The sequence below is a fragment of the Elephas maximus genome, chromosome 2, assembly GCF_024166365.1.
Source record: "Elephas maximus indicus isolate mEleMax1 chromosome 2, mEleMax1 primary haplotype, whole genome shotgun sequence".
NCBI classification, from domain to species: Eukaryota; Metazoa; Chordata; class Mammalia; order Proboscidea; family Elephantidae; genus Elephas; species Elephas maximus.
The window spans coordinates 156,734,262-156,754,143 of record NC_064820.1 but is presented as its reverse complement, the minus strand read 5'-3'; the positions used below and the strand labels follow the sequence as shown (position 1 = coordinate 156,754,143).

Genomic DNA, 19,882 nt, shown 5'->3' with positions numbered 1-19,882 from the left:
CCCTCAGAACCGGGCACCAAGGGAGCCTCATACCTCCACTCATCACCTCCCTTCCCCAAGGGCAAGCTTCTAGAGCCATAACCCTTCCCCTCAATCCCCAGAGCCCTGGCTCCCTCCTGCCTGATCTCCTTCTGAACAGGTCAGCAGATCCTCTGCTCTCACTGCTGAGGCTGGGGGCTGATGGAAGCCTGGTCCCAGGCTGCAACTCAGAATGTACCTGGAAGGGAGATGAGGAATGAGAAGATTCAACGATACAGGTTGGGCTCGTGCTAATGGTTAAAGCACTTTAAGCAACTAACCAAAAGTTGGAGGTTTGAGTCCACCCAGAGGTACTTCGAGAGAAAGGCCCACTGATCTACTTCCGAAAAGCCGCAGTCCCACTCTGACACACACGGGCTCACCATGAAGTCAGAATCTACGTGATGATAACTGGTTGAGAAAACATGCCACCAGTCCTCAACAAGTGATTTATAAAGCTGTGAGACATGACCAGCTTGTGTGGTGGGTCTGTCTGTATTCTGGCGCTTTGAGTATTCCAGACTGTCTTTCAGAAGTTCCAGAAAAAGGGGTTGTTAGAAAATCAAATTTCGGAAGAATAAAACAGTATGTATTCTAGGAGACAAAGTCAGAAACATAACTCTTCTGTGCTTGCTTAGTTATTTAATATGCCTGATAGCTCAACTTCATCCTAATGGAAATCAGTGCTCCACAGAGTTCCTCAAAACTCAGCACCATGGCTGTCACCAACAACTGCAGGAGCTCAGACTAGTGGCCTTTGATAATGGTCATTGGGAGAAATATTAAAATATGCATCAATAGTTTATCAGAAACTCAAGAAACAAACATACCACCAAATGGAAATATCATTTAATTCAAAATTATACTTCCACTCATTTCACAGATATTGTCACATAAACCAACCAAATGTAAGAAGCTTTAGAGGCTACTCAACAGAAACTGTATTTTCTTTATAGATATGCTTAGTGACACAAAAACACATTTTTTTTTAAAGCCTGAATGTGGCAAAACTTTTTACTAACGACAGAGAAAAATTTCTATTCTAGTCACAGATTACTTTTTAATTATAGAATTGGATTCTACCCACCAGTCAATATTCAATACAGAGCTGAAGTTTAAAACAGTGCATTTATGGTTTTCTTAAAAAAAAAGTTAAGGTGCCATTTTATAAGTTCTTTATTGATATTATATCACACAGCACTTTACAATATACTCGAAGGTAGCCTAAATATGAATTAAACATGCAAATATTTTCTTCTCCAAAATATGGACAAAATATCTCTTTAGAGAGCTTTTGAATATCAGCCTAGCAATAGCTACTAAGCATTTATGAGTTTGATCTTCTTTTTCAACATGACTTTTAATAAGTTAATATAGAATGTAACTGCAGAGAGTAACCATTTGATAAATATGAACACAGTTTTAAAATGGCACTTTTACCTCTTTGATCATTTTGATAGTCAATCAGCAGCCTCTCCAGTTTCCCTAAATTCACAACTTCCAAATGAGAAAGGCTGTAAAGGTTCACCTTACGTGGGTTTCTAGACAACAGTGTATGTCTTTACATGTGTAAACATGTACTGTACATACACATACAAAAACACATACTGATAACACACGTGCCGTAGAACCAACAGAAGAACCTCTTTTCACAGGGAGGAACAAGGTTGACCCTGGCACCTGGATACCCCAGAAAGCTGCTTGCGGGTGTCTGTTTGGAAGACTTTGCAGACACATCGGGTGGAATGCCTTAGCCTCTGCAGGCCTGCTCCCGGGAAATCGGACATATTGATGATGTCAACACTCTGGTTCTCACTGACTCTACTAAAGAGAATGCTGACATCATGGTAACCACTTCCCTTACATGGGCGGAGGACCATGCCAAGCCTTCGCTCCCTAAAACCTTCTGCCTTGAAAGATGTTTTCATCTTGTAATGTCCTGCAAAATTTCTGGAAAAAGATTAGTTCTGGCTTTTTTCTGTTTTTTTTTACCCCTATTAAGAACTCTCTAAAAAAATAAAACATCAAAGTTCTTGAGTATGATTCACCTTTCTCTTTCTCTCTGGCCCTAACATTGGTTCATATCTAATGCTTGTTCTCGCCAAGAATACAGGTGTTTCCATGAGAAGAGCACATTTCACCCAGGGCTGCCTCTGAGTGGCTTCTGAATTCTCTACCGGGCCTCTCCTTCTGCTTTGGGAAGCTCTTTGGTTAGACAAGCACTGTAGGTGGCAAAAGGAAAAAAGCTAAGTATGACTTGTTGGAGTCTTGTCTCAGGCTTGCTGTAGGATTGTGCAAGGGTCATTGCTCTGCTGTTGTTATTTTGATGCTATAATTAGAGAAGTGGTTCAGCACCCAGAAGATCAACGTGGCTGCCAAACACATTTGATCACAACCAGATAATTTTTTTTTAAGCACCAGCATGGGGTGTGTGAGAAGACACCCAGCTGACTTTAAAGGGATGTAGGGCAGGGTCATCAAAGTAATTGATTATTGTCATGTTTGCCAGAGATGATAGATAACTCGCTATACAGAACACCTAGGACATTCCTTTTAAAGTCAGGTAGCTAAGGCTGTTTGGTTTCTTCAGTGCTGGCTACCACCTTGGGTAACACGGTTGTTCATAAGACATTCAATACTAGAGCAAAAAGTGGGGGCATGGGGCCACTGTTGTACCTGTGAGTCCTTTGTCTATAAAACTAGGTGATCCAACTTGCTTTTGGAGCAGAAGACAGAGGATGAAAAGTGCCAACAGACAGTCATGAACAGATGATGATCAGCTTGTCTTCAGCTTCTTCTGTCTCTCTCCCCCTCAAACATGCATGTTTTCAGAAGCCTCTGTAGTCAAGACAGAGCTCTTATTGTAACCAGGCTCACAGTTTTCAGGGGACACACTTAGTTGGTAGAAGGACTCCCCTTTGACCTAACATGTATGGCACACCCATCTCTGGAGTCCTGGGCAGGTACCTGAAATGACCTTGCCATTAGCACGGCAGCTCTTTCTAGGTAATGCCAGTCAGCCAAGACCTGTTTGCTTATTTTCTCTCTTCTTCTTTGTCCAAAAAGGACTCAGCAAGAGGTGAACTGAAATTGTGTTGAAATAGACAGTTTGGTCTGACGTAAGAAAACACGTATTAGCTGCAGAAATACTCAAACATTTAGCTAAAAACTGGTTCCAATTCTAGGATACCAAGGAAGGCTGCATTATACAGGTCCATCTCTCTCTCTCGCTCTGTATAATGACTGTGTGTGTGTGTATTTAAAAAGCAGGAAAGAATATCAGTTTTGAGCAAGTCAGGAATTCACTTGTCTGGGGGCAGGGATTTGAAACTAGTTCTCTTCTCATGGCATGGCATTCTTTGCTATGGAATTCTGTGGGTACCTGAGGGAAAAGTGAAAGGCTGATTTTAATATCCTACAAAGATTCAGGCTATGCCCAGGGCCTTATAAAGGAAATTGGAGGCTCCTGGGAAATGGGCTGCCACTCTGACACCTAGTTCACTCCCCTACTCTGCCCTGAAGTTCCCTATTCAGGCAGAGAGAGTTAGGGGTTGGGGCAAAGATGGTAGAGAGGGTAAAATCTATTTTTGGTCTTCAAGTTCCTTCCTGCTTGCTGGCTCATCTTCAGAACGATTTCTCCAGTTCTGCAGCTAATGGGGAGGGGGAGAGGGAGGAGAGTGAACTGGGGAAAGGGAAATGGAGCAGCCATCTGCCATAGCCCAGCATGGCCACAGGGACATGGGAAGAGCTCTACCTAAAAAATCCTGCTGGCAGTAGCTCCCTTTCCCTCTGGCTTCCAACCAGGGCCAACTGAGGAGTGAGGGACATGGTTCCAAGTGGTCAAGCTAGGGCCAAGCATTTACAGATATGTTTGGTGAGGAAATCCCAAGGCCAGGGTCCTGCCCTTCTGGTCCTCCACATTAGCTGTAGTTAACGATTCAGTGGGCAGGTGACAATTTAAAATGTTTAATGTGTTAAAAACATTACCTTGGGCTCTTTCTATTGGAAAACACAATAGTATATGAGTGGGCTTGTCCTTCAGACACCATTTCCAAGCTGTCCAAAGTCCGTGGGCACAGGTCTAATATAGTCCCTTTCTTCTTGGTTTTCAATGATAGCTTTCTTGAGTACTATCATGTTCTTTTCCCTTCTTAATTCTTGTTCCCTGATCCAATGTAGTGTCTACCTTGCTCCTGGGTGAGTTTCTGAATAACAGCTCTATAATCCTGAGCTGATAAACTGAATAATGAATGACACTGATGAACTTTTACTAACTTCAAAACCATCTATAAAGCTATAATGTCACAATCTTCAACCCTCTTTGGAGTCCTTCTCTTATCTCAGGGTTATTAAGGAATCTGGAGATGAAAGGAAAGGGCCTAAAAATGTTTAGGGCAAGAAGCAACACATGAAGAACCAATGATCCTAAGAAGTCAGTTTTTCTCAGGACTTAAGACACACACTAAATCTGGAAACTATTTTGGCCTCATTTATAAAGCCTTTAAACAGTGTGGAGAAAAGATGTAAGGAGCACAGTAATGGTCCCATTTCCCTGTGTCCTGATATCTTGGGGTACCAAGAATTACACCTGAGAAGAGAAACTAAGAAAATCTAACCCCTGGTCCCACCTATTTAAATCCTGAGCTTTACCTTACCACTGAGAAGGAGTTCTTTGAAAAATCCATTACCTCAAGATGTTCTTTCCATTTTACTCCAAATCCAAAGCCCAAGAAATGCTCAGAAAAAAATCTGGATAAAGAAGACTGGACAATATCAATCTGTCATGCCCACCAACAAGGGCCAACAGAGAACACACAGGAATATCTTTTCCCTCCTCAAGGCCAGAGCAGGGAGGGCCTTGACTGTCTTCAACTTTGCCTCCTCTCTCCCGCTTATGCACACTTGTTCAACAATCAAAGCTTAAATGTGTGAAGCAACTAGCTTAAAGAATATAAAATATAAAACTTTTCCATATAGTATTTTAAATCACTCTATTTACAAGTTTATCTCTTCAAAAAAAAAAATGTAAAAGATACAGTAATTCAACACAATTCAAGTTTTTCTTTTCTTCTTTAAAGTTCCCTAAATAGAAATTCCAGAAGGAAGGAAACACTCTCTGGAACAACGCCATCATCCCAAGGGGCTCCTGGAAGCTTTTAGTCCATTGGCTTTTAGTTGGTCTGTCTAGAGTCACTCTTGCAAAAAGATATTCAGATGTAAAAGATACTGGTGACTCTGTTCTCTGGAGGCTGAGTGAATCTGGAATGTCCAGGCCTTACTTTCCCACCCAAGACAGTCTTCCACAAATGCCCACAATACCCAGCCCCTTCTTGACCAAGAAATTCATTTCTCAGAAGGTCTCCATTCCACCTTCCATCCCCCAATCTTTTGGTGTCTTCCTGAATCACAATGTCCTATGATATTAGTCTTGTGCCTGTAAGGCCTGAGAAACAACTCCCTTTTTCTGAGTGGCAGTGAACAAATATGTCATTTAAACTACAGTCCACAAGGTTATCCCTGGAACCATCCCTGAAAACCACCAGTGCACAGTAGCCTAGAGCACTGCAAGGGAACTGGTGAGTGATAGGCTAGAGGCAGGTAAGGGCCGGCCAAGGAGGGGTTAATGGGAGGCCACAGGGAAGCAGTCAAACAGCGGGCGGCATCACCAACTGGGAAGCAGCATCTGGCCCTCTAGAAAGCAAAGGCCAGTTACATGGAGCAACACAAATATCAAGCCAGTATGTAATTTAATCTCAAGAAGTTACTAGAGTGTCCTCCCAGTATATCCATCCTGATGCTGCTGAACTTCATCAGAAAGGGGACAGACAGTTCCCAGCTGCTATTCTGGCTGCCTCAAGTAGGCCACTCCCATTCTTTGATCTTCTGCTTCAGGTTTTTGGAAAACCATTTAAAAAACTACCAAAAATGGGGAGAAAAAAACATATGCCATGCAGAAAATGTGCTATTTTTCGGTTTGGTTTTAGAGTAGGTTGAGTTGCCATGGTTACTAGGTGATGGCAGCCCTCCTCGATGGCACAGAAGCTATTTGCTTGGGAGGGGGGACCTAGGATGTTTGTGTTCCTTTGCATGAGAGGGCTAGATGATGGGCCAACGGCTGCTTCAGAGATGGTGAGAGATTGGATCTTATGTAACAGTGCTGTAACCCCTTTCCATCCTGCATGCAAACAAAACAGACCCATCTGCCTATAGCAGTGGGGTCTCAAGTATTTAAAGGTGGAGTAGAGAGAGTGTCTACTGTAAACAAAAGCATGGATCCAGCCTATTCTTTGTGCCAATTTCTTTGTCTACCCTTGTTGGACTTAGCTATGCCATGTGGTCTTGGGGACTGCTTTTATCTTACTTCGTCTTTCAGAAGGTTGGGGTTTGGGTGACTGTTGAAACAAAACGAGTGCTCCCTATTTAGGGTGCTCATCAGAAAATGACTTTGCAAGCCTTTCTCTGGGTTCTCAAAGTCAAACGGCCTCCTCTGCTGATTTACTTCTGCTTCTTGCAGTATCGCCGTGCGTCAGCTGAGATGATTGTGGGGGTGGGTTACAGCGGAGTTCACAGAAATGTTCATGTTGATGGGTATCAACACAGTCTGTCGCCCTGCATTTCTCAGTGGCAAAGAGAAATGCTCTACAACACTGGAATCAGCAGTTGTCATGGATACCATGTAAAGCTCAGCAGTTCTGCTGGGGCCCATGGTTAGAGGAACTCCACGTAGTTCTCGGGGATGAGGCCAATCTTTCCATTCAGAGTCCCCTCCAACCAGCCAGGCTCCTGAGATGGATGAACTACACAGGAAAGGGAAAGAGAGTGAGAAGAGATGATTACAGATAGGGCAGGAGGTGGATGTGGTATGTGCGGTGTGTGTGTGTGTTTGTTGGAGAGTCTCTCGTTCAGTTATATAATTCTAGGACTTCAAACCAGAGGTTCTTAATCTTTTATGAGACAAATTTTCTAACAAGGGAGATTCTGAACTTTCTCCATATGAAAAAAGGAAACAGACACAGATCCTCAAAATTTTGCATAACATGTTAGGAGTTTCCTAGACTTTCTGAAGTCTCTGGTTTAAACTATAAAGAAGGGACAGATTTCTACTTTGTAGATTTAGATGTCCAACAGTTGTAGTGTTTCATGTATATATCCATTCATGCAAATAATCCAAATGGTCATCTAGTCACTGTCTACGTACCAAGTGGAGCGTCCACGGAGGGCTGCTCAGAACTAGTTCTTAAACTCTCTAGCTCCTGATCATTTTACTTCCTTCAAATCCTTACCCTCTGCTTCTAATTTCCTTGTAAATTCCCTGTGTTTTCTACATTTTACAGCCTTTGACTAGCCCTCTCTCTGTTCCATCCACACTCGTAGTTTTCTTCTTTCCTGTTCTCTGAGTGCTGTCTTCTTCCTCCCTCTATTGCAACTTTCAACGTTTTTTGCCCCTTTGATTTTTCAGTATCCAAAGAATATATACCCGTTCTGTGACATCACAATCCATGTCCATGGAAACCACTGTGATATTGTAAAGATTATAAAAAATCCAGCTGAGTCTGCAAAGTGGTCAAGAGCAAGAAGGGAGAAGGAACTGTGGGACTCAGAGTTGGGAGTTGTTCATACTTGTGAACTGGGAATATACAAATCACTCTGGGGTGGAGCCACGACATTTATTCTTAATGTATTAGGAAAACTTCAATTTTCCGACATTGTTTGGAGAGAATGAATTTTCCCCTATTCCCTTCCAGGGCTAATTAAGTGACTTCCTGAGCTTGTTTTAGAAAAGCATTTCCGCCCCAACACTACTATATAATTCTAGTTTCAGTTTGTAGGGAAAGAAGCAAGAACAGAAACCAAAGAAAGCAAATGGGCAGGCAGCAAAAGGACAAGTATTGAGGCTTCCAAAAACCCAAAAACCAAACCCATTGCTGTTGAGTCGATTCCGACTCATAGTGACCTTACAGGACAGAGTAGAACTGCCTCATAGGATTTCCAAGGCTGTAAATCTTTACAGAAGTAGACTGCCACATCTTTCTCCTTCACAGATGCCGATGGGAAACCCACTGAACTTTCGGTTAGCAACCGAGCTGCTTAACCACTGCGCCACCAGGGCTCCTTTCAGAGTCACAGCTACCCTATAGGACAGAGTAGAACTGTCTCATAGGGTTTTCAAGGAACGGCTGGTGGATTCAAACTGCTGACCTTTTTGGTTAGCAGCCAAGCTCTTAAGCATGTCACCATCAGGCCTTGGAAACCCTATGGGGCAGTTCTACTCTGTCCAACAGAATTGCTATGGCTTAGAATTGACTCGATGGCAATGGTCTTTTGTTTTTGTTTTTAACCTTTATGGGAGAAGACTGCCACATCTTTCTCCTGCAGAGCTGCTGGTGGACTCAAACTACTGACCTTTTGGCTGGCAGCTGAGCTTCTTAACCACTGTGGCACCAGGGCTCCTTAGAAGATCAATGTCTAACTTACTTAGACCTTGAATGCTGCTTTAAGAAAAGAAAGTTTGCCTCCGAAATTCTTGCATAATCTTTATATCTCCAGACTTCAGGAATGAACCAGAAATGGATTTACGGGCAACCCATCTAGGGAAGAGTCTGAGGTAGAAGTGCCATGGAAGGAAATAATACAACTTTAAAGTCATGTGGAAGGAGCCCTGGTGGTATAGTGGTTAAGTGCTCGGCTGCTAACCAAAATGTTGGCATTTGAACCTGTCAGCTACTCGGCGTGAGAAAGATGTGGCAGTCTGCTTCCATAAAGTTTACAGCCTAGGAAACTCTATGGGGCAGTTCTACTTTGTTCTGTAATTACCAAGGCTCTCCAATCCACCCCCATGTGCTATGAATGTGCTCACAGCACATTCCACATATTATTCACAGGCACTACTGTTGTGTTTTTTAGGTGCTGTCGAGTCAGTTTAGGCTCACAGCAACCCCATGAACAATAGAATGAAACACTGTCCCATCCTGTGCCACCCTCACAATCCTTGCTATGTTTGAGCCCGTTGTGGTAGCCACTGTGTCAATCCATCTCTTTGAGGGGCTTCCTCTTTTTTGCTCACCCTGTACTTTACCAAGCATGATGTCCTTCTCCAGGGCCTGGTCCCTTCTGATAACATGTCCGAAGTATGTGAGACGCAGTCTTGTCATCTTTGCTTCTAAGGAGCATTCTGGTTGTGCTTCTTCCAAGACAGATTTGTTCATTATTGTGGCAGCCCATGGGCACTATTTATTAACGTTGCCCAAATATGTCAAGCTTTGCTTCCCTAACTAGTTTTTTTGTGTATTTTAGTTTGTATGATAGCTCTCCCCAGCTCAACAACTTTTGATGCTCCCACTGCCTCATGAATTATAATGACGGGAGCTAACATGTAGAGGATGCCAACTCTGAAGCTGCCATGTGCTCAGAGCTTTCAATGGACTCACTCATTTGACCCTAACCAGTACCAGTAAATCGAGTGGATTCCAATTCACAGCAACACCAGTTTGTGCTGTTATTAGCCCTATTTTACAAATGAGAATATTAAGACCCAGAAAGGTAAATTAATTTGTTGAGAGTTACAATGGTAGAACCAGAATTTGAACCCAGCTTGTACGACTCTAGACGCCAAGCCCCTTTTCACTCATTTTATGTTTCTATTTAACCAGAGCATGAGATCACTGAGAATAATAATTATCGAATACATGCTGAACACATTCTAAGTCACAGGCTTTTTGCTAAGTGCTTTGCATGCGTTACCTCCCTTCAACCTCAGAACAACTGTGGGGTTGGTAGAGCTATTATCCTCATTTTATTGGTGAGAAACTGAGGCTCAGAGAGGTTAAGCAGCATGCCCAACGTTACACAGCTATAGATGATAAGAGTTAGATCTGACCCACGGCATCTGATTTCAGAGCCTGTGGTCTTAACTACTACAGCTTTTGCCCAGCCCAGGGCTCCGAACATCTAAGATGCTCTGTAAGTACTTGCTGGGCTGAACTGCACCAATGTCTAACCTTCTGAATTGCACTAGTGTCAAATGTGCTCTATAAAAACGTACGGTGTTACTGTGAGCTGCCGGGCTGCTCTCCAGCCCAACAAGCAGATAATAAATATAAATTGCTGCTGACATGGGTGTGCTTCCTGCCAGCCACTCTCTCTCAGCTGTATCCATATACACACCAGACACCCCTGCACACTCAACCAATGCTCCGCCTTTGCTCACTGTGGTTAAGGAATGTGTGTGACTAAGACCTGTAATGGCCAGCTGCCCCAGAAGGAAGAAGCACTGGCTGGAAGGGGTAGTTAAAACATATTTATTCATCTAGCTAACATTTACTGAGCACCTAGCCTGTGCCAGACACGATCAGAGGTCCTTGTATATAGCACAGAACAAGCAGACAATATTCTGCTCATAGGGAGGAACAACCTATCAATAAATAAACATATAATTTTTGGCACAGTGGTTACGAGCTCAGGCTGCTAACCAAAAGAAAGGCAGTTTGAGTCTACCAGGTACTCCTTGGAAACCCTACGGGGGCAGTTCTATTCTGTCCTATAGGGTCGTTACGTGTCAGAGTCCACTTGCTGGCAAAGCGGGGGGGGGGGGGGCGGATAAGGGAATTGACCAGGGTAGGGATGGGGGTCAGTGGGGAGAAGATATTTGAGATAAACCTAAATCATGAAAAGGGGCCAGCCAGGCAGTGTGTAAAGCAGGTGCAAAGGCACTGTTGTTGTTGGGTGTCATCTAATTGATTTCAACTCATAGTGACCTCAAGTGACAGAGCAAAACTGCTCCATAGGGTTTTCTAGGCTGTAGTCTTTATGAGAGCAGATCATCAGGTCTTTCTCCCTCGGAGGTGCTGGGTGGGTTCAAACTGCCAACCTTACAGTTAGCAGCTGAGCACTGTTGCACCACCAGGGCTCCTTGCAAACGCACTAAGACGGGGAAAAACCTGATGTGATTTTAAAAGACTGGTCTGCAAGGTTTTCTTAAAAAATAGCAAATATGTCTCTGTACTGAACTCTGCTGTTGTAGTGCCATAGATAATACCAAAACGAAAAGATAAACAAAAAGATGTGGGTGGCTGCATTCCAATAAAACTTTATTTACAAAAACAGGCTGTGGGTTGGATTTGGCCTGCATGTGGTAGTTAAAAAAACAAAAAAGACTCCAATTTGAGAACATAAAGAAGTCTTGTGTGGTTGCAAAGTACTGAGTGAGGGCAGAGGGGGCCAGAGGGGCAGGAGCTGAACTATGGAGGGTCTCATAAGCAATGCTGTGAGCAAGGGGAGGCTGCTGGAGTATTTTTAGCAGGAGGATAACATGATATGATTTATATTTATCAAAGATCACTCTGGCTGCTGTCTAGACAATGGGCTATGGAGGCAAGAGTGGACCAGTTAGGAGGCTTATGGAAATGTCCATGTGAGAGGTGGCCTGGACTTGGGGGATGGGCAGTGGAGTAGCTGAAGAGGCTGAGAGACTGAGGCCCTAGTAACTCTCCCATAACCCCGCTGCCAGGCAGCTTGGTAGCTCCCTGGTGAGGATGTAATCCATCAGTAAAAGAAGCCTGGTGTAGGGCTCCTTCACTCAGGTTGGGCCCCGCACCATGGGAGTGATTGGGTCCTGCTCATCTCAAATATTGATGAAAGTATCCCAAGAACCCAATTTTAGGACTGCCACATGAATTTTCCAGATATCACTAATCGCATTGCTTCAAGATGACTAATGTTCCTGAGAAGGCAAGCTATTTCTCTTTCCAGTTACTGTCTGAGGTGCTTGAGGTGAAGGAGACAGTTTCCTAGTAGACTGGCAAGGGCTGACACTGGAGTTTTTTCCCAGTATTGCACATCCATTCCCCACTGCACAAAGTCCACGAAGTGCCCGAGCAGCTGCCCAGTCACAGCACAGGCCCCTTGGAATCCAAAGGCTTAGAGATTAATCATTAAGAAACAATAGACTTTCCCCTTGATGTGCCTCTCCCTCTTCCTCATCCTTATTCATTCTTCTTGATCCTGAAAAAGAACACACACTCTCTAAACCTGTCATCAGGAAACTTTATTTAGACTGGTCTGCTGATTTAACCTAACAACTACTAAGTACCCAGCTTAAATAACTCTTACCTAAAAAAAAAAATTTTTTTTTAATATCTCTAGTAGTAAAACAAAAGAGATAGAACAAGGAAAAAGATCTCCCTGCCTAAAATGTTAATATATTTTTTCTCTCTCTAGTGCTTCATTTCTCCTATACAGTTAAAGGGATGGGGGAAAATAGGGTCTATGTAGCATTTTCCTCTAAAAATAGTCTGTAATGAAATATTATCAGCCATACCAACCTGGAGAGTGGATTAACATTTCCTTCAATACATCTTCAACTGGTGCTCAGCCCAAACTGAGCGGTTTGGTTTTTTTTTTCCTTTTTTCTTGGTTTAATTTGGCCTTTTGCTCTTCAGGGAACGAGAAAGGTCACTGGCATTGCTGGTTAAAAACAAACTAATGTCAGTGAACCCTGCCACTGACTCCCAGAAGACCACAGGAAGGCTTAGGTAAGGCCTCTGACTTGTTAAACCAAGTTTCTGTCCTATTCTCACTTATTGTAGGATTTATGATGACTGCCAAGTTGTGGGTGAGGGTAGTCATAGAAACTGCTAGGCAAAGCACCCTGCTGGGAAGGAAAGGAATTGAGAGTTAAAAATCTTCAAGGTATCTTTTTTTTTTTCTTTTTAAACTACTTTAAAAAGGAGGCTTAGAAATGGGAAAACCATTAAAACCCATTGCCATCTAGTCAATCCGACTCATAGTGACCTTATATGACAGAGTAGAACTGCCTCATAGGGTTTCTAAGGCGCACCTGTGGATTCGAACCGCTAACCTTTTGGTTAGCAGCTGAATGGTTAAATGCTGCAACACCAGGTCTCCTAAAAATGGAAAAAGTTGGAATAAGTCAGTCCCAAAGGGAAAAATATTGTATGACTCCATTTACATGAAATATCTATAATAGGCAAGCGTCTAGAGACCAAATTTTATTAGTGGTTACCGGGGCGGATGGGAGGGAGAGGAAAATGGGACTTACTGCTTAGTGGACATTGAGCTTCTGTAAAGGGAGATGGAAAAATTATGAAATGTATGATGGTAATGGCTGATAAACATAACTAATGTCATTGAATTGTACATGTGAAGGTCGTGGAAATGACAAATAATTTGTTACATATTTATTTACTAAAATAAAAAAAAAGAAGATGTTAGCAATGTAAAATGGTGCTTTGGAAAACGATTCAGTGGTTCCTCAAAAGGTTGACCCATATCAGGTACATGCTCAAGAGAAATAAAAACATACGTCCACACAAACACTTGTACAGAAATGTTGACAGCAGTATCATTCATAATAGCCCCAAACTGGAACAAACCTGAATGTCCATCAACTAAGGAATGGATAAACAAAGTGTAGTACGCTGTACAATGGAATATTATCCAGCAAAAAAAATAAGAATGAAGTACTGATACATATTACAACATAGATGAGCCTTGAAAACATTATGCTAAGTGAAAGAAGTCAGTCACAAAGACCAGACTTTGTATGATTCCATTTATAAAAATTGTCTACAATAGGGAAATCTATGGAAACAGAAGATGGATTAGTGGTTACTTTTTTTTTTTTTTTAGGGCTGGATGGTTGCTATGAGTCTGAATTGACTCGATGGCAACAGGTTTCGTTTTTTTAGGGCTGGGTGGAGAAGGTTTGGCAGGAGATGCAGGGTGAGTGCTAAAAGCTATGTGGTTTCTCTTGATAAAAATGTTCTAAAATTAATTATGGTGATGGCTGTACAACTCTGGATATATGAGAAACCACTGAACTGTATACTTCAAATGAGCAAATTAAATGGTACCTGAATTGTATCTCAATAAAGCTGTTTAAAAATGGAAGAAGGCTGCACTCAAGAAAAGGAGTCACAGGAAAGACACACATGCACACACACACCTTTTGATCATTTAAACCAGCTCTGCCCCCGAGTCGGGGTCCTTTGTGTTATCAGAGTAAGTATCAGGTGGGAACGTGGTGGAACTTTTTGCCTATGCTAGCAGTGAACTGGGACTTGGAGGAACAGACCTTTCAATTCTGGATTTGCCTGTAAACCTGGGGATCTCTCAAATCTTGCTCATTCATAGGTGGAAGCCCACCCCCTGCTGGCAGAGCAGGACACAGAAGCCCTGCAATGTGGGTCCACTCAGGTTGGCTTGTCTGCTACAAAAGATGGGCCATGTTTACAGCTGGGCTGTGATGGCCACCTGGGTCTATGCAAGGACAATTACAGGGCTTTGGACAGCCTTCAGCTGACCCATGCACCTGCCTGTGTGCTAACAGGAGAGGTACCTGGGCTGGCTGTTTGCGTGCTTTCATTCCTAAAGGGCACAAATGAAAGTTACTGGAGCAAAGTTTCAAGGACAGTGCTTTGGCTTTTGAGAACCATAAAAGTAGACACAGGGCCAGCAGGCCACTTGCAGTCCCCTACCCCAGCTGGCCCAGAAGGCCCAGGGCAGAGTATGAGCTGGGAATTCCCTCAGATGCTCTGCGCCTGCTGCTCATTCTGGCCACTCATACCTGATAAATATCCTGCCATGCTGACTTCAGGGCTGGGCAGAGAAGGTGGCAGTCCCTTTTGATGTGGATGTAGTCAAGGGCTAGACCCCAGGAGACCATATATCCTGTGGCTTAGAAAGTGAGGACCCTGCAGGTAACCAGGACCCAGGAAGTCAATGTGCAGCACCTAGGAGAGGCCTGCTACTCAGCAGAGCCAGGCCTGGGTCGTAACAGCTGAAGATTAAAAACAATCACTGTGAACTTTGAGAGCATCGGGGTCTTTTTGTAACATGGCCTTCACGATGAGGATAACAACAGTAACAATAACTAACATTCCAAATGCTTAACATGTATTGAGTGTCTTTCTAAACATGTGATGTGCTTCATTTCAACTTTTTCTCACAATACCTATAAAGTAGGTATTTTTTTTTGTGTGTGCTTTAAGTAAAAGTTTGCAATTCAAGTCAGTTTCTCATACAAAAACTTACACACACATTGTTATGTGACCCTAGTTGCTCTCCCTACAATGTGACAGCACACTCCTCTCTCCCCTGTATTTTCTGTGTCCATTCAACCAGCTCCTGTCCCCCTCTGCTTTCTCATCTTGCCTCCAAACAGGAGCTGTCCACATAGTCTCATGTGTCTACCTGAGCTAAGAAGCACACTCCTCACCAGTATCATTTTATGTCTCATAATCCAGTCTAATCTTTGTCTGGAGAGTTGGCTTCAGGAATGGTTTTAGTTTTGGGCTAATGGAGAGTCTGGGGGCCATGATCTCTGGGGTCCTTCCAGTCTCAGTCAGACCATTAAGTCTGGTCTTTTTACCAGAATTTGAGGTCTGCATTCTACTCTTCTCCTGCTCCATCATGGATTCTTTGTTGTGTTCCCTGTCAGGGCAGTCATTGGTGGTAGCTGGGTACCATCTAGTTCTTCTGGTCTCAGGCTGATGAAGTCTCTGGCTTATGTGGCCCTTTCTGTCTCTTGGGCTCATATCTTCCTTGTGTCTTTGGTGTTCTTCATGTTCCTTTGCTCCAGGTGAGCTGAGACCAATTGATGCATCTTAGATGGCTGCTTGCTAGCTTTTAAGACCCTAGACATCACTCACCAAAGTGGGATGTAGAGCATTTTAATAAATTTTGTTATGCCAACTGATCTAGATGTCTCCTGAAACCACAGTCCCCAGATCTCTGCCCCTGCTACTCTATCCCTCAAAGAGTTTGGCTGTATTCAGGAAGCTTCTTAGCTTTTGGTTTAGCCCAGTTGTGCTGATTTCCCCCGTACTGTGTGTTGTCCTTCCCTTCACCTAAAATAATTCTTGTCTACTATCTAGTTAGTGAATACCCCTTTCCCTCCCTCCCCACTCTCGTAACCATCAGAGAACGTTTTCTTCTGTGTTTCAACCTTTTCTTGAGTTCTTATAATAATGGTCTCATACAATATTTGTCCTTTTACAACTGACTAATTTCACTTAGCATAATGCTTTCCAGACTCCTCCACGTTATGAGATGTTTCACAGAATCATCACTGTTCTTTATCGCTGTATAGTATTCCATTGTGTGAATATACCATAATGTGTTTATCCATTCTTCTGCTGATGGGCACCTTGGTTGTTTCCATCCTTTGCCCATTTTTTAATTAGGTTATTTGTCTTTCTGTTGTTGAGGTTTTGCAGTATCTTGTAGATTTTAGGGATTAGACACTGACTAGATTTTTCAAGGTACTATTATTATCTTGATATAACAGGAAGTGAGCTGAGGCACAGAGAGGTTAAGTCACTGCTCAAGATCACACAGGAGCAAGTGGTCAAGCCAGGATTTGCACTGATGTGGCCTGATTTAGAGCTCAGGGTCTCCTGTGCTGTGTGGGGCCTTCTGCCCTGTATTTCCGGGTCTCAGTCACCGTAAGGTGTAGGCAGGAGGAGGTGTGGTCTAGGCCACAGTGAAGTTGCACAGGTGGGGTGGAAAGTGCTTAGGCAGCGCACTCAACCCCTGCCAGGGGAACTCTGTTTCTACCCCACCTGGGGCTGCGGAGGCAGCCAGAGAAAATGTCTGGTTCCTGAAACTAGGCAGCTGCTTTTGCTTCCTCCTTTGAGCAAAACAAAATATGGCAAAACAAAACAGACGCTTCTGCCCAGGGATTCAGGGAGATGACTCTCAAAGGAGAACATCATCTGTGGAAAACTCGGCTATAACAGAAATTGTGATTTTTCTCTTAGGTAAATGCAAAGTTAGGAAGTTATGAAAAGTTATGGCATCAATTCTCACATAAAAAATATTTGTTTTTAGGGAAAAAAAAGAAAAGAAAATGATGCATAAAGTACTAGTCTCCAGTTCTACGAGGCAAGTGGCATGCGTCATTTTCACACCAGGATACCTAAGCAGGACAGGTGGTGGCCAGTGGGTGGTTTGACTGGTCTACTTCACATTCCCAAAAGTCAAAGGGAGTAATAGCAGGGACACAAGCGGGGCTTCCTGCCCCTGTTGTTGTTACTGCTGCCAGCTGCTGTCCAGTCAGTCCCCGACTCATGGTGATCCCATGCGTGGTGACTGGAACAAAACACCACCTAGTCCTGCATTATCCCCATGATCTGCTGCGGACTGTGATCCATAGGGTCTTCACTGGCTGATTTTTGGAAGTAGACTGCCAGGCCTTTCTTCCTAATCTGTCTTAGTCTGAAAGCTCCGCTGAAAACCTGTTCAGCATAATGGCAGCATGCAAGCCTCCACTGACAAATGGGTGGTAACTGTGCACGAGGCACACTGGCCAGAAATCAAACCTGGGTCTCCCACTTGAGAGGCAAGAATTCTATCACTGATTCACCCTGGAGCTCACTAAATGCCCTACCATCTTGAAAATTTACCCACTGTGCTGTGCAGACAGTACATGCCACTGAGCCCAAGAGGAAAAAGACCCAGAACATGTGGCCTCAAGTCCAGAACGTGGGCTTCTGACACTTTAGCATCTTTGCTCCCACTCCCTTGTCTCCTACCCTCTGTCCAGGACCCAGATTCCCAAAGCCACTGCCAGGTGCTGGGCCGAGTCCCTTGCAAGCACCCTCTCATTTATTGCTCACAACCACTCAGTGAGTCTGCCTCTCTCAGAGCAAAGAGGCTGAGTTTCACCTACCCATTCTTGGAAATGCCTCCCAAGTCCTGCTACTGCTCTCTTACTTTGGGGGAAAAGCCACATAAACAGATAACATACCAATACTCCTTTTGGGTCTTACCTGTTCTCTTCAGTTTTCCTCTAGCCAGGAGCTTTGGAAAGGCCATTTAATTTATTTACCCCTCCTCCCCCCATATCTCTGTGAGGGCATGAGAAACTCACCATTATCGAAGACCGTGCCTGCTGTGAACGAGAGCTCAGAGTCATGCTCAGCTTTGCAGGCGTACAAGGCTTTTGCCTTCCGGAATGGTGTGCTGTGTGAAAACAGGAGTTTATTGAGCATTTTTTTCTAAACCCTCTGAAAGCCTCAGACGTTTAATCTTTCTTCTTCCCTTTCCCTTCAAACCACCTAGTTCTCGCTCATGGGAAGAGCCTGACAAAGTAGCCAGATGGCAAAACATGAGGTAGAAAAGTTGCAAAGGTCACAGGAGAAAAATGAGAAATACTCAGAGAAAGGCCGTAAGCTCTGAGAGAACACGCTTCTTGCAGGGTCACCTTGTGCCATGTTAAAACATTACCTAGGAGCTACAACAGTAAAGCGGTGGGCAGGCTGAGCCCCACTTTTGGACGTGGGATACCTTGGAAGGAGAGAGGCCAGGGCAGGAAAGAACTTCCAAACTGCTCTAGAGAACATTCCCGAAAGAGTCTGCTGAAAGTTGGCAATGCATGGTGAATCAAAAAGGAGAAACTCCAGCAAAGCCAGGCTTCAGCTCTAGGCCACAGGCTGACATTAGTGCTCCCAGATAGTAATGGTTTCTAATTGGGCTGGATCTTATTGGTGAAGCAGGATTTTAGAGCTGGAACTCCCTGACCCCAGCGCAGGGTGGGTAATACGGGTGTGTGTGTACGCCTTGCACATGTGTGTGTGCAGGCACTTGGGTGTTTGTGTGCTGAGGGGGAGGAAGATGGAAGAGGGGAGAACATGAATTTTTTTTTTTCCCTCTCATACCCAGTGAGTGGTAGCAACCCTGCTCATTGTGGGGAGCTTTAAAAAAATATATACAGATATCTGGGTTCTGTCCTGACTTCCAGATATAAATATAGGCATGCATCAGTATTTTTAAAAAGCTCCCCAAGTGATTCTAATGTGCAACCAGGGTTGAGAACCATTGTTCCTGAGCAGGGGTTAACAAATCTTTTCTGTAAAGGGCTAGGTAGTAAATAGTTTAGACTATACAGCCATATGGTCTCTGTCATGACTACTCAACTCTGCACTGTAGCACAAAAACAGCCATAGACAACATGTAAACAAATTAGTGTGGCTGTGTTCCAATGAAACTTTATAAAAAATAGGCATTGGGCTGGATTTGATCAACAGTCTACACTTTGCTAATTCAGGTTCTAGAGAGTAATTTGTAAGAGCTGGTAAATTGTGTTACCTTCTGCCAATTTTTGCTTTGGTATCCAACTAGTTCCTAACAATCTACATCTCAAGAGTTGTAAGAAAAATGAAATTCAACTCTCAAAAGCTGGCCCTTGATTTATCAAAATTGATCTTCCCCTTCCCCTAAGCCATCTGAGAAAGTACATGTATGGCTTTAAGGGCAGAATAAACAAAAACACCAGTAAATTCTGTGGGCTAGAAAGTTATTCAAGGGATATATATTATTAACTTTATCTTCTTTTGGCTAATGGAGAGACTCAAACAGCCAAGGACGCAAAACCTCCCGTGGAGCATTAATTTCTAGTGGCCAAAATGAGATGAAACTGAGGCTTGGTCTGGTCTCAGGTGAATCCACACAGAGCAGTCGGGGCAGGCATCATGGGGCACTATGGAACTGCTATTTCTTGGCATCACCAAGTCGAGCTTCTCTTTAGAAAAGAGCCCTCATGGGTAGACAGGAACCTATACCAGGGCCAGGGACCTAAAATTTCCAGTCTTGGCTCCATGAAAATTGAAGGAAAAAGGATCTAAAAAGTTTGCTGAGTAGGATGATCAGGAGAAAGGCTTATCCAGAATTTGTTGCCAGGGCAGTTTACTATTGTTCTCCCTGGCTTTCTAGTAGCCAAGAGGTGAGGGCCTGGTGGGAAAAAATGAAGTGGGGCTGCTAGGAACGATGGGCAGGAAAAAGAGCCTTGAAACTTCATCAACTCCAACTGGAAAAGATCACTTCTTATCTAAAGATCGTTAAAGTC

The 19,882-nt window shown here is 43.6% G+C and overlaps 1 protein-coding gene across 8 annotated transcripts in view; it reads right to left on the bottom strand.

The window, feature by feature from the left end:
* Positions 1–851: 851 nt before the first annotated feature.
* ARHGAP26 (Rho GTPase activating protein 26) overlaps positions 852–19,882 on the bottom strand; it is a 536,050-nt gene continuing 517,019 nt past the window's right edge. For 6 of the 8 annotated variants that reach the window (XM_049873956.1, XM_049873958.1, XM_049873960.1 and 3 more), the window contains 2 exons: positions 17,909–18,000; positions 852–6,815 (listed from right to left, as the gene is read on the bottom strand). In XM_049873956.1, the coding sequence (XP_049729913.1) occupies positions 6,727–6,815; positions 17,909–18,000 (181 nt within the window). In that variant the 3' untranslated portion in view covers positions 852–6,726. Of the gene's footprint in view, positions 6,816–17,861; positions 18,001–19,882 lie in introns of those variants that run through there. The other 2 variants (XM_049873957.1, XM_049873962.1) reach the window with 2 other exon arrangements.